We start from the raw sequence: 15,107 nt of genomic DNA on the forward strand, positions 1-15,107 counted from the left end.
TGTGGTCAGACTTATTTTTTGAATCATTGATTTTACAGTTTTTATTTGTAGTGTTTAATATTGTGGGTGAATGGAATTACTGAATGTTTTTTTTTTCATTTCAGGTGATTCCCATGAAAAATGTTTAAGAAATTCTTGTAAATGTTATAAAAAATAATCACAGCATAGTAACCTAATTTTAAAACTTTTTGAATGATTGGAATGGATTGAAGATGACTATACTGAAATGTTGTGAAAGAGTACTTGTTGACAAATACATAATTTAACGAACAATACACCCCCCACACTCCCCAAAACACCCCCCACAACTTATTTGTTTTTCCAATGTGCTTTATTACAGCTATCCACATCCTTATCAATATGAACTTGATCACCTTCAGTATAACCCCCAGCAAGTGATGGAGACAGAAGCACAGGTATGTGTTTGTTAGCATTCAGTGTCTCAGGAGAGAAATATTGAGTGGTTCTTTGAAACAGCATAGAACTTACAGAATTTACAGATCAAAACAGTGGGTTCTGTACTTCCCATTTGCAGAAAATATGTCATTATTGGTAGCTCTTGCAAAGTTGGTGTTTGAGTGCTGCCAAAAGCGATCCATAGTCACTCCACTCCTTCAGGAGATGATAATTTTGGCAATGGTGATATTACCAGTATTACCTTTTGAGATGTTTTATGGACTGTTTGATTAGGCGGGCTAGGGTAGCCTAGTGGTTAAAGTGCCTTGTCACACAGAAGATCTGGATTCAATTCCCCACATGGATACAGAGTGTGAAGTCCATTTCTGGTGCCCCCCAGAATGGTGAAAATTGCTGAAAGCGGCGTAAAAACACTCACTCATGCACAAACAGTTACCGTTCAGACCTCACATTTATTATGCTTCCAGGAACCTCGTCCAATCGAATCAACTCCCTTGACGGTCATCGATTCTGAGTCAGAGCTGAAGAGGCTGTGTGATCATCTGAAGACTGTACCAGCGCTTGCAATAGATCTGGAGGTGAGCAGATCACGTGATCAACAGTCACTCATTTCTCCAGTGTTTATAAACACTTACTTGTTTGGCTGCACGCTCAGTTCACATATTATCAGGACTTTGTCAGTGTTGGTGGTTTTGACATGTTATCTGTGATACATATCACATATGTTGTACTGTTCAAAATTCTGAATTTAGAAGCTGGTTGATGGTCCTGAAAAAACTGTGCACCCTTGCTCCTGTTGTGCAGGAGTACGGAACATTTGCCCCAAAGGATGAAACATCAGTTGTTCGATCCCCAGTGACATGATACCATAGATATTGGGAGATAGTACTTATTGCCCAGCTTGGTGCTCAACATTAAGGAGATAACACAGGAAATGCTTGGTTTAGAATCAAAATTCTGTGCTTGGTTGGGGGTGTCATTAGTGATTCGATTCCCAGCAGCGTGATACCATAGATATTAGAAAATGGTACCTATTGCTCAGCTTGGGGCTCAGCATTAAGGAGATAAAACGGGATATGCAAGTATTCTGTGCTTGGGTGCGTTATTGAAGGTGAGCCTCTGTGTGACATATCAGTAAGATTGCTCTGTAAAACTCAGATAATTACAATGAGTCAAGTACTGCATATGTGTTGTACAGGTGCAGTTATCTTAAAATGTACCTGAAGTGCCATTTCATGTCACTTCTTTGTGTGCTTTGAATGTCAAAACATCACAATGTTTTTCTATTTCAGGCTCACACATACAGGAGCTTTCAAGGGCTGACATGCCTGATGCAGGTGTCGACAAGGGAAGAGGACTACATCATTGACACATTGGAGCTCCGACACAGCATGCACATCCTTAATGAAGTGTTCACAGACCCTAACATTGTAAAGGTAAGAACTACATTATCGACACCCTGGAGCTCCAACACAACGTTCATCTCCTTAAGGAAGTGTTCACAGACCCTAACATTTAAAGGTAAGAACTACATCATTGACACCCTGGAGCTCCAACACAATGTTCATCTCCTTAAGGAAGTGTTCACAGACCCTACATTATCGACACCCTGGAGCTCCAACACAACGTTCTTCTCCTTAAGGAAGTGTTCACAGACCCTAACATTGTAAAGGTAAGAACTACATCATCGACACCCTGGAGCTAAAACACAACGTTCATCACCTTAAGGAAGTGTTCACAGACCCTACATCATCGACACCCTGGAGCTCCAACACAACGTTCATCTCCTTGAGGAAGTGTTCACAGACCCCAACATTGTAAAGGTAAGAACTACATCATCGACACCCTGGAGCTCCAACACAACGTTCATCTCCTTAAGGAAGTGTTCACAGACCCTACATCATCGACACCCTGGAGCTCCAACACAACGTTCATCTCCTTGAGGAAGTGTTCACAGACCCCAACATTGTAAAGGTAAGAACTACATCATCGACACCCAGGAGCTCGAACACAACGTTCATCTCCTTAAGGAAGTGTTCACAGACCCCAACATTGTAAAGGTAAGAACTACTTCATCGACACCCTGGAGCTCCAACACAACGTTCATCTCCTTAAGGAAGTGTTCACAGACCCTACATCATCGACACCTTGGAGCTCCAACACAATGTTCATCTCCTTAAGGAAGTGTTCACAGACCCTACATCATCGACACCCTGGAGCTCCAACACAACGTTCATCTCCTTAAGGAAGTGTTCACAGACCCTAACATTATAACTAAACTATGAAACTACTGTTTGCCTTAAATGATTATTCACTTGTTAAGCATATTTCAACATTTATGAGAACTATCAATAATACCATAAAAGGATAACACACTAATACATTCATTGTTGCCAAGTGATCATAACAATTTATCATTTATATGATGACTGTATTTGTATTGTTCCTGTACCACCAATAGTGGTTTGTCAGAATAAATATTGAATTGTAAAGGTAAGGACTACATCACTGACACACATGCTCAAGAACCAGGTTAGAATTGATCCCATGCTTGTTGTTAGAGGCGACTCACATGATGTGGTGATGAGGCTCACTGACTTGGTTGACACGTCATCATATCCCAACTGCATAGATCCATGCTTTTGACAACTGAATTGTTTGGTCCAGTTTCGATTATTCACATATCATCACCATACAGCTGGAATATTCCTGATTGCAGTGTGAAACAACAAACAACCATCATTGGCACACTGGAGCTATGATAAAACATGCACATCCTCAGAAAAGACTTCACAGTTCCTATGATTCTTGTCAGTTACTTAATGATAGCTGTGATGTTATTTTTGATGCTTGAGTATTTAAGAATATTTCCATTGCTGCCATTGGCGAGGTTTACTGATATAAAAAAAATGTGATTGCATGAAGAAGCTGTAGCATTGCTTTTTCTCACTCAGTCTCTTGTCGTGTCAGATTTTCCATGGTGCTCATTCGGACATTGAGTGGCTTCAACGTGACTTCAACTTGTATGTAGTCAACATGTTCGATACAGGAGAGGCAGCTCGGACACTGGAACATTCTAGAGCATCACTGGCTCACTTACTTAATGTGTACTGTCAGGTGACCACAGACAAGAAATATCAGCTTGCTGATTGGAGGATCAGGTAGGTCATGTGATGTCCTCAGGTAACCAAAACTTGATTGCAGTACACTGAGGCACAGTGAGTAAAGGTAGAAGTTTTGGTACACAAGTTATAAGCCTTATTCGGTGATATGTTTTTCAAGATATGAAAGACAAGACGAAGTTTGGAAATTATACAGCATCGAGGATTATTTGATTTGTTTTGGATAGTCATGTCTGTTTCCTTTTTCAACCCCAGCAACACTTTTTGTGGCTTGTATTAAAATGGACTCTGTCTGTGCATTTGTGCATCAGTGCACATTTCCCTTTCCTGAGCAGGACTTTAAAATTGTTCTTTATTTCTTCACCAAGAAGCCTAGCCTCATATGGTGGTTTGTATGTGAGGTAATACTGTGGACAACATGGACAAGAGGTGTTTATTCCTGTATGTTGTAAAGAAAAATGTTGACATCTCTTTCAGGCCACTGCCAGAGCTTATGTTGAAGTATGCGAGGACTGACACACACTACCTGCTCTACATCTATGACAAGATGAAGAATGAACTACTGCAGAAGGGCAATGAACAGAAGAACCTCCTCTACCATGTCCTGTCAAACAGTGCCCGGATCTGTGCCAAGGTATGACCTGAAAACTGATTGTTTGACTGACGCAACAGTGCCTGATTCTGTAGCAGGGTGTGTCCCGATAGCTTATTGGCTGGTTGACGTAACAGTGCTTAAATCTCCATGAGGGAAGGTCAGTGAAGATCCTGATAGCTGGTGGGTCCATTGACACAACAGTGCCTAAATTCTTCACAGTGAAGGTCCTGATAGCTGACTGGTGAATTAACACAATGCCATCGCACTGACTCCATCAAACAGAAGGTCTTGATAGCTGATTGGTCCATTGACACAGCAGTGCCTAAATCTCTGCTAGGGAGGGTCATGATAGTAAGTGAAGCTGATTGGTTGAGAGCACAGTATCAGCATCTGTGCCAGGATAGCCTCTAATTGGCTGTTTGACACAACAGTGCTGACAGTGACACACACTCCAAATGTACTCTATGTAATACTGAATCATTACTTGTAACTGAAGCACCTCTGAACTGCTGTGACTGTCCCTTCCTAAAAGTTTGTGTATACTCAGGTGTTCCGGAAGCCGTTGTTTGAGGAGAACCAGTACCTGGACCTGTACAGGAAGAGCAAGAAGCTGTTTAACTCCCAGCAGCTCCAGGCTCTCCGAGATCTCTATGCATGGCGGAACAAGGTGGCCAGACAGGAAGATGAGAGTCCCTGGTAGGTCAAGGTCATCACCTAGGGTCATCCACAGGGTAATTCTGTGGTTCAATAGTCCCCATTGAACATAAGAACTGAAAAAAAATTAGCATCAGGGTCTCATACATGCAAGCAAATTCCAGGTTTAGTAAGACAGAAGTATGGTCCTCAGGCTGGGAGGTCTCTAAATGCATAATAGGCAAAAGCACCTTTTTGCTTAGATCGCTTTGCTGAGTTGGGGTCAGGAAATAAGGGTACAAATATGAATCTACTATGTATATTAAAGTAACCATTTAGTTCTCACTGTAGCATGTCCTTTGTCACAGGGGTAGCCTAATGGTTAAAACATTATCTTGTTATTCCAACGACCCCAGTGTAATGAAGGTTCAGTGTTGGGGGAGAGGGATTAGCCCAGTGGTAAAAGTGTTCGGTTATCACACCAAAGACCCAGGTTTGATTCCCACATGGGTGCAATGCCTGGGCCTATTTTTGGTGTTTCTGGTACTGCTGGAATACTGCTAAAATTATTGTAAAACCATACTCACTCACAAAACAGAGCAGAAAATCAGGTATCTGTGCTGGCAGATGCTGGTATATGTTGCAGGTATGTGTTCCCAAACCACATGCTGCTGCAGACAACGCAGGTGTTGCCAAGGGAACAGCAGGGTGTGTTGGCATGCTGCCGACCGATCCCTCCCCTCGTCCGACAGAATCTGTCCGAGATTCACAGCATCATCCTGGAGGCGAGGAGTGTTTCTGTTGTCAAGGTCAGTGTTGTCAAGCATCCAGTAGGGGGACAGTACTAAACATGTCAAACTTGAATTTCGCAACACCAAAAAGTTGATCGACATGGCTACTATGAGTGAAGCCCATTTCTGGTGTTTCCCACCATGATATTGCTGAAATATTGTTAACAGCAGAGTAAAACTAAAACCACCCACTCACCATTACAATTTCCTGTGGGTATTGTAGGTAGCAGAGTGGTTAAAGCAATTGCTTGCTAAGCTAAAGACTGGTTCAATTCTCCACATGAGTACAAAGTCTGAAGCCCAGTTCTGATGTCAAATTGGTGGAATATTGAGACAAATATGCATTAAGCCATGCTCACTCACTCACTCACTGTTTACTTTATGTACATAGTAAGAAGTTCTTTCAAAACCAGTCTAGATCAGAATTTGAGAGAGGACTGGAAATCATTAGTGTTGGGTTGTAGAAAATGGCTTGGTCTTCAGATTGTCTGATCAGACCACTAATCATTATTGAAGTTGAGATGTACTGGTTCATTGAGCTTTTTGCTTTTGAATTGGTTTACTTTTGAGGACATCCATAGGAAAAAAATTAACACTCTGTTTTGTATGCAATTGTCAAAATGAATTAACAAAAACTGAATTTTGCATCAGACTGAACGGACAAAAGCCCAGTTACCTTCTGCTGCCCAGCATCCAAAGTACGACTCCGAAAGCCTCCTTAACTGCCCTCATGACACCTCGCACCTCAACAAGGCTGTTGCCATGGTTACAGATGATGAATCCCAACCAGGTAAATCAACAGACAGATGTGGTTTTATTTTTTTTTAAAATTCCACATTATTTATTTTCATTTCCTGTAGAGACAAATATCGCTAAGATAGCAAGGTATGGGTAATGATGCAGAGTTGCATCCCATGGTTGCACTGGGATCTTCCCAATCTTCAGTGGAAACATTTTATGATGATCTATACCAGCCCATGTCGGAAGAGTGGTTATCAAGTTAATTTAGAAAATGATGTAAATATATGAAGTAGCACATGTAACTTTCACTCCTACATCCTCAACAGTGGCTGAGTGATATCAGACAACCCAGATTTCACAGTCCTTACTTTTAATATGATGATTAAATAGCCTTAAAATGTCATGTTCCTATGCATTGCTGTGTGCAAGAAATAAGGGGATGGCGTGGTAGCCTAGTGGTTGAAGTGTTTGCTGAATACCTGGCTTTCAACCTCAAGGAGTAGAACCTTAACATCACTGAGAGGACAATACGCCAGTGAAGGTTTGTCCTAATCGATTCTAGTCAGGTCTGTTGGAGTTGAATCGCTTAGGGCTGTCAGGATCTTCAGGTTATTGGTTTGAATCCCTGACTGTGAATACAGTGGAAACCTGATGAGTAAATTTCAAGGGACTAGCCAAATTGTTTACGTATCAGGTATTTTACTTATCCAAACTTATGAAAACCTGCCAATGACAATCATATGCATGTACATGTATACAACAGAACAACTAAGCAGGGCTGGCCTCTAGTTGTCAGTGTATTGTCAGTGTATTGTCAGCTGCATGTAGCTGGTCAGCTAATAGTGATAATCAATAGAGAAATTTGCCAGGACCAAATAGTGTTTACTTATCTGGTCTGTTTAGTTAAAGGGTCTTTACTTTTCCACTGTAGTAGCAGAGCTCTCTGCCTCAAGACTATTTTGTTTTCAAAGAGGTGTATTTTTACTGACCTATGAAGATCAGGAGTAGAGTAGGTCTTCAGCAACCCATGTTACCACAGAATGTGACTATGGTTGTCGTGAGAGGTGACTATTGGGATCGGGTGGTCAGGCCTGCTGACTTAGTTGTGATATATCATCGGTTCCCAATTGCACAAATTGATGCTCATGATGTTGATCATTGGATTGTCCTTCCACAGTCAGTTATTTACAGACTGAGTCATAAAGCTGGAATATTGCTGAGAATGGCCTAAAACTAAACTCACTCACTCACTCACTCCATTTTTTTACTCTTTCAGATTCTTCTCTGATTTCCACATCACCATCTTTATTCCATCATGACAGGGATAAGATACTCTTGCAGGACAAGCCAATCATCTCTGCCTTCAGCTGGACAACAAAGGTGATGACTCTTGACACTCTCTGTCTTGTTATGACGCGACAGTGTGAAATCATCAGAAATGTCTCAGTTTGTAAACAAACTGGCGAATTCTAAAATATGGGTCCTAAAGTAGAAATCTCAGATTTTCTGATTGCTTTGTGTCATAATTATGAGTGAGTTTAATTTTATGCTGCACTCAGCAATATTCCAGTTATCTTTTGGCTTTCTGTGAATCTGTATATAATCGAGTCTGGACCAGGTAATCCAGGGATCAACAGCATGAGCGTAGATCAACACAGTTAGGATACAATGACATTTGTCAACTCAGTGAGTCTGACCACTTGATCCCATTAGTTACCTCTTATGACAAGAATGGGTTACTGAAGACCAATTCTAACCTGGATCGTCTGGAGTAGTCATAATTATGATGTGAAAGTGGGAAGTAAGATGATATTCTGGACACACGAGAATGACAATGCCACAGTTTATCAGAAGACCTTTAATGTCTCAATAAATATTCAATAAGCAAATAAATTTATTTTATATGTATGTTAATTATATTTTCTCAATGAAGGTTCATGGTGTAATGACAGAACAAAAAACAGATGAAAAAGACCTGATTTACTGGTTTGGTATATCACCACATCTTGATGGTTTGTGGCAGAGGTTATCTAGACTAGTTTGAAATATCAGAGTAGGCCTCTTAAAAATATATCAAGACAGATTCATGATACAAATCTGGCAGTTCAGTACCAGTGAAATGTTGGCATTCGTGGGTAATCATAGTTGAGATAGACATTGACAATTTTAATCATTTAATGGCTTAACTAACTGGAATCATTTGTAGGTCTATATTGGTAAAATCTTTCAAATCAATGACATCAAAACTCTGCAGTTGCAGAGCTAGAATATGGGTGACTAATGAGTAAAACAACATCCACTCAGGTTTTTGTTGATTTTTGAATAATCAATAAATTGTTCTAGTATTCCAGTGAAGAATATTTGTATTATTGCTTGCATGGCCTTTTTGATTTCAGAGAGCAAACAGTTTTGTGTCAGAGGTTCAGAAGAAGGCAGAAGAAATAAAGGGAATGTTTTTGAGTCCATTCCAGATGGTAAGTCAGTTCATGTAAGTTGCCTCCCTTAGTTTGCAATGCTCTGCTGTCATATGATTTTATGCCAGTATTAGCTGACCTTTAGACTGGTCTATCAGGAATGGGCAGTCTGGTGTCTCCTGCCTTAGTTTGCACAGATCAGCTGATCATTGGTTTGAATCCAACGTAGGGCTTGACTATGTACCATGTTCTATCTGGACATTGTCATAAACTGGAGTTGCATGTCTTAGTTTTGCAAGGATATGCTGCCATATAGTTTGATGAAAACATTGGCCTGAGTATGAGCCATGTTCTGTGAGCACAATATCTGGCATTAACTGGACACTGTTAGAGGCCAATAATCAGCAAGTCAGCAACATTTTCAGTATAATTTCCAAATGGGAATAGATATTTTTGTATCTCCAGGAATATAACTTATGTAAAGCTAATGTGTTGGCTTGGTCATGGTGACTTGCATTCTCCCAACATGATCTGTATCAATTGCAGGAGATGGATTTAAAGACAGACCCAGGAAGATTTGGGTCTAAACTGTCTTCCATAACCCATTCATTGTGTTTGTAAGTGTGGTAAATGTATATTATGTCTTTATATTTCAGTATTTACAACCAGATGAAAAGTCTACTAAGACCAGAGTGACGTCACAAGCACAACTTTCCGTTCAGGTGGGTGCATGTTGAAAATCTGTTTGTTGAAATTGTGTTGTTTTTAATGTTGAGTGTCATTTCTCTTTCTCTGAGCACCTCCATGGTAAAAAATAGTGAACTGTGTCAATACAATATGTTAATGATAGTTTGTTAAACAACTTTTTTATTTTAAGGAAAAATATTCTGTAGAAACCTGGTATGATGTTCTGATTCTGATCAGTGTTTCATTGAGTATGTTATGTTTATTAGTTTTCAAGCTTGACTGCAATTCATCAGTTCACTTTTGAACCATACAGACTATAACTTGTGCTGATAACAGAAACTTATTCAATCATTCACTATGATATAATCAGGTGCCATGCAATTCCTGCTTGTTTTAGGGCATATCATAATCATTTTAGTGTCTGCTCGTCACTCAAAAGACCTGGGTTCAATTCCCCAAGTGGGCACAATGTATGAAGCCCATTTCTACTGTCGACAATCAGGATATTGCTGGAATATTGTCAAGGTTGCATAAAACCACACTAACTCCTTTACTCCATGTTACAGTAAACTGAAGTCTGTTTCTGAATAATCAACCACATTATTCCCTACAAAGTCTTAAAAGGGTGAATAATCTTCTCCTTTCCTTGTTTTAGAATGTAAATCCTTGGAAGCTGAAACCAAACACTGTCAAGAAGAAGGATGTAAAACCGCCGAAAGAGCAGACATCGGACACAGAGATCGACCCAGTAACAGGTCAACCAGTGCATATATATGGTGAGTGACAGGTGCCCAGTGAGTTCCAGGTTTGGAGCGGTTGACAGAACTTCATTGTTGGTCATCGGAGTGGAGTTTTGGAATCAGGTGGAGATGGGTCCTTTGGCAAAGTTGGAGTTAATTAAGTGAAAGGTCAAGCAAGATATAAAAAATCAAGAGTGACAGGTGTTCCTTTTTGTCCCTGTAAGAATTAGATCCAGCATTTTACAGTCAAAGGCAGTGTTTGAAATAGTTCCTGTGGATTATACATTATTGAAACATTTCCTATTTGCAGTTCACCACTTGGTTTCAATGTGTGACTTTTGTTCCCACTGTCATGATGGTAGAATAATGGCAGGTCAGGCTTTTAAACCTGACTGAACCTGACTGACTTCCTCCCTACACTCACTCGCACTCCACATTCTACTGCTTATGTTTAAGAATTGCTCACTCACTCACTCTTTTTGTGTTTCAGAACAAATGCTCGCTCTCTTGCTCACCCACCCACCCACTCACTCACTGTTCATGTTTCAGAACCCCCTGCCAAGAAAATGAAGGTTGACACTATCCCCATCAGCACCAATGAGTTTGTGCTGCGGGAACAGGCTCAGGTGAGACATGCTAAGGATAATACTGGAGGACATAGATGAAGCTGCTGACTCTAGGGATGAAGCTGCTGGCAGCAGCGGTGAAGCAGCTGGCAATAGGGGTGGGCGCTGCTGGCACGAGGGGTGAGGCTGATGACAGTAGGGGTGATGCAGCTGGCACTAGGGGTAAAGCAGCTGGCACTATTGGTGGAGCTGCTGGCACTAGGGGTGAAGCTGCTGACTCTAGGGGTGAAGCTGCTGGCAGCAGGGGTGAAGCAGCTGGCACTAGGGTGGAGCTGCTGACTCTAGGGGTGAAGCTGCTGGCAGCAGGGGTGAAGCAGCTGGCACTAGGGGTGGAGCTGCTGGCACTAGGGGTGATGCTGCTGGCACTAGGGGTGAAGCAGCTGGCACTAGGGGTGAAGCAGCTGGCACTATTGGTGAAGCAGCTGGCACTAGGGGTGAAGCTGATGACAGTAGGGGTGAAGCTGCTGGCACTAGGGGTGAAGCAGCTGGCACTATTGGTGGAGCTGATGGCACTAGGGGTGAAGCTGATGACAGTAGGGGTGGGGGTGTTGCCTTGTGTTGAGATAGTCACACCTTGGCCCTTAATGTGTACGATATGTGAAGATGCTCTGCCATGGTGTGGCTAAAGGAGGTATAAAACCCATACTCAGCAAAGTTCAATCTTGTGACTGGGAAAGGTGAACTCAGAATATGTCTTCCATGCCTACCACACAGATCTTAGTTCAATTATCTCAAATATGTGAGACAGGAATGTTTCTTGGATTTTAATTTAATTATTTTTGTTCAAAAGTGTCTTTTATTACAGTTTGCATTTTCCTAAATCCACAAATTCAGAGGTACATCACCATGCAATGCAAAAATGTTAAACTGAGTATTAACGCCTTAATGTGGGTTTCACAACATGTTTGGCAGTGTCATTATTTTGGACTTTGTCCATCTGTCCATTCAAATATGTCTTTTCCAGAGCAGAGCTGAAAGAATTTCAGTGCTCTCCATCCACTTTGTGGATATATTCGTAAATAGTTTGAGATTGTTATTGATGGTTGGAAAATTTAAAGTTGAAGATGAGCAACAAGTTGGCAAAATGGCTCAAAGCTATGGCTTGTTGATGTTGTTTGCCCATGTCATGGTATCTGAGAGATGTACATCGATTCTCAATCACAGCAATATGTGGTCCATGCTCAGTTGTTTACTGTGCTGTGATATTGATGAAATATTGTCTTAAACAATACACTCAAGTCAGTAAACAAATTCTGACAAGGCTGGTATTTATTTGCAGAAGAAGAAAAAGAAGAAGAAAAAGGAACTGCTGTATGAGGCGAGTCTTCCTGGGGCCATGGATGAAGGAGTGGTTGAGGAACCGTCGTTAGGAGATGAGGAGGGAGAAGAGCCAGAGGAAGAGGTTGAGGAAGAAGAAAAGGTGCCGAAGAAGAAGTCAAAGAAGAGCAAGGAGTTTGTGGCTCATGATTACACTGGGTCTTACAACCAAATGTTTCAAGGTTTGTGTCCTGTGTAATGTTTGTATTGGGATTGTGAGGTAGCCTAGTGGTTAAAGTGCTTGCTTGTCATGCTGATGATCTGGGTTCAATTTCCCACATCAGTTGTGAAGCCCATTTCTTATGTGCCTTTGATGTGGTGTTGCTGGAATATTGCTAAAAGTGGTGAAAACCATACTCGGTAGCTCACTCCCTATTATGTTAATGGGGACATTTTTCCAGTTTGGTGAAAGTTTTACAGTCCAAGTTCATCAGTCTATAGAGTAATGTACAAATTAAAATCATCAAAGTTTTTAACATTTGGAATTGAATTGTCATTGGTAAAATGATGATTCAGACATCATCAAACAACATGTTTGCAAAAGAGTAATTTTCAGATTAATGAAGTTTGGAATAACAAGGTTTCACTGAAATTGCTAAAACTGAATGACAAATATTGTTTTTGGTTTTCATGATTAACACTTTGTTCAATACATGTACCACAAGCTTACTGAAGGTATTTTGTGATATTATTGCATTTGATAAAATTGTGAATTTGAATTTGTGATTGAGTGAATGTCTCACACATTTGTAACCTCTATTTCAGGAACTTCCAAAGCCAAAGATGGTTTTAATCCTGCTGGTAAATTCCAGAAAGGGAAAAAGAATAAGGTAGGAATGCATTAAATTGGAAATTCATGTCAGCAGTCCTTTATTCTTTTCCACTGCAGTCATGAAGATCTGGGGTAAGAATTGATTTTCAGTAACCCAAGCTTGTCATAAGAGTCAGCTAAGTGGATTGGGTTGTGTACATTCATGCACATGCTGTTGATCACTGGATTACTGATCCAGATTTGATTATTTACAGATTGCTGCCATGTAGCTTGAATATTGCCAAGTGCAACATAAAACTAAACTCACTTACCCTTGGCTTCTGCAGTCAGCATTATTTCCACTTTATCATTGTGAACTGTGATAATGATTGTGTTTTGTAACAAGGAAGTAACATTGATGTTTGTGATATGTTATTTGGTCACTGTACTGGCTGGTTTTCATGTTACAGAGACCAAGTGTTAGTTATGAACAATGACCTAACTGTTCAGGCTAGTATGATTCAAGTGTAAAACATCTGTCATTTGTTCTCTCCATGTCTCTCATTGTCAGAATCAGAAACATGCCAGCTCCCGAGGAAACAGAAGTTTCACCTACACCCATGGTGGGGTCCAGAGCCGAGGCCACAAGAAACATTAGAGAAGCAGGACACGGATAGTCAACATCAGGAACATCGAGCTGTCTCTCAGGGGAGACTCAGGCAGTAGGAGAGGACAAAGGGATCGGATGTAATTATCAATATCACGTTTGTCAGGACAGACAATGGAAATTTATTGCATCACACATCATGGGATGAATGCTGTGTAGAATGCCCAGTAATTGTCTGATACGACAAGCTTAGCAGACCTTTTTCATAAGGAGATATTAAGATTAAGTGTCTAATTTGCCTTTCAAAAGTAGCCAGACAGAGCGATCAGCTGTTCTCAAACTTCTTTGATCTGTGGGTTATTTATTTCTGAAATACTTTTCAGGGCCAGTGTTCCCAATTAAAACAAAGGGAAAACAACTTAGGATACAGTGGTGAGGAGACTTTGTATCTGTTTGTGATGCTCATTTCAGGAAGTGTGAGCATGGGCTTGAAAGTCTCAAATTTGAGGGTTTACTACGTCTTGTAGGCACCATGAATGCTACTTGCAATTATAAGACATCCATCAAAACTTCAGTACCATAGGTGAATCCAGGAAATTTCAAATCTTTCAGTTCTGTGAGTACTGTAGAAAGTCTGACATGGCTCCCAAAACAGCTGTTTTCACTTTATCCAAGGCAATTTAAGGTGCGAGTGCTTAGGTTGTTCACTTGAATATTCTGTTATGAAAGTGTATGTTGAACTATTGGTGATATGGTATGTATTATGTATGTACAGTATGTGAGAGAGAGTGATGTTATGTACAGACACAATGTACAGTTATGTCAAATAAAATACAAATATGGCGAAGAAGGCTTTCTTTTGTGTTAAAAGCCCAATTTGGATTTGGAATATTTCAAATTTAATTGACCAATTTCAATCAAACCAGAAGTCAACCACAATGGCATGTCTTTTTATTATTAGGCACTACACTCAGTAATATTCAGGAAAGTGATAAACGTCATAAAATTTGTTCAGTCACCTTCAGCTCAGCAACTTCTAAAATGCCTCTAAAACAGGTCATGAGCATCAATGCTCACAAAAATTATATGATGGCATGTGTCAACCAAGTCCGTGAATCGCACCAGCCAGTCCCACTTGCTGCATCTTCTGTTTGCAGAAGACTAGTTCTACCCAATTGTGATGGATAGCATGACGAATAAACAAGTCTACAAAAGATCAACCAACCAACAATATTATGAACATGCTCCATGCTGTAAGTGTACTGTGCCATGCATTAATCTGCATGTCCATTTTGTAGTCATTCGTGCCGTCGTATCCAAATAGTATCAGTGCTTATAATGTTGATCACAGAATTGTCTGCAGGGGCAGATACAATGAGTGAGTGAGTGAGTGAGTGAGTTTTGTTTTATACCGCACTCAGCAATATACCAGCACTCGATAATGGACCTCACAATCCAGGAATCAAAACCATTAACATCGATGTAAGCACTTAAGGTACGATGCCCCAGCCAGATGATTACCCAAGCATTGGTTACTGAAAATCAGTTCATGGGTTGATAAAACCTTTGGAGAAAGGTGTGTGTGCGTAGATTGTATTTTCTGAGACTTAGCGTTCGTTCACGCCCCTGTACAGTAGCAATGATCTTCAAAATGACATTACTCCAA

At 40.6% G+C, this 15,107-nt stretch overlaps 1 protein-coding gene across 1 annotated transcript in view; it reads left to right on the top strand.

Annotated features, from left to right (window-relative positions):
- The window catches only part of LOC137267590 (exosome complex component 10-like), a 35,490-nt gene extending 21,198 nt beyond the window's left edge, over positions 1-14,292 (top strand). Inside the window, exons 7-22 of the mRNA XM_067802081.1 lie at positions 341-416; positions 885-995; positions 1,710-1,853; positions 3,388-3,578; positions 4,017-4,173; positions 4,682-4,830; positions 5,414-5,576; positions 6,210-6,348; positions 7,576-7,679; positions 8,696-8,773; positions 9,370-9,435; positions 10,056-10,176; positions 10,690-10,766; positions 12,046-12,265; positions 12,849-12,913; positions 13,406-14,292. Of these exons, the coding sequence (XP_067658182.1) occupies positions 341-416; positions 885-995; positions 1,710-1,853; positions 3,388-3,578; positions 4,017-4,173; positions 4,682-4,830; positions 5,414-5,576; positions 6,210-6,348; positions 7,576-7,679; positions 8,696-8,773; positions 9,370-9,435; positions 10,056-10,176; positions 10,690-10,766; positions 12,046-12,265; positions 12,849-12,913; positions 13,406-13,492 (1,948 nt within the window). The 3' untranslated portion in view covers positions 13,493-14,292. The remainder of the gene's footprint in view (positions 1-340; positions 417-884; positions 996-1,709; positions 1,854-3,387; positions 3,579-4,016; positions 4,174-4,681; positions 4,831-5,413; positions 5,577-6,209; positions 6,349-7,575; positions 7,680-8,695; positions 8,774-9,369; positions 9,436-10,055; positions 10,177-10,689; positions 10,767-12,045; positions 12,266-12,848; positions 12,914-13,405) is intronic.
- The last annotated feature ends 815 nt before the right edge of the window (positions 14,293-15,107 follow it).

Source organism: Haliotis asinina, chromosome 16, assembly GCF_037392515.1.
Source record: "Haliotis asinina isolate JCU_RB_2024 chromosome 16, JCU_Hal_asi_v2, whole genome shotgun sequence".
NCBI classification, from domain to species: Eukaryota; Metazoa; Mollusca; class Gastropoda; order Lepetellida; family Haliotidae; genus Haliotis; species Haliotis asinina.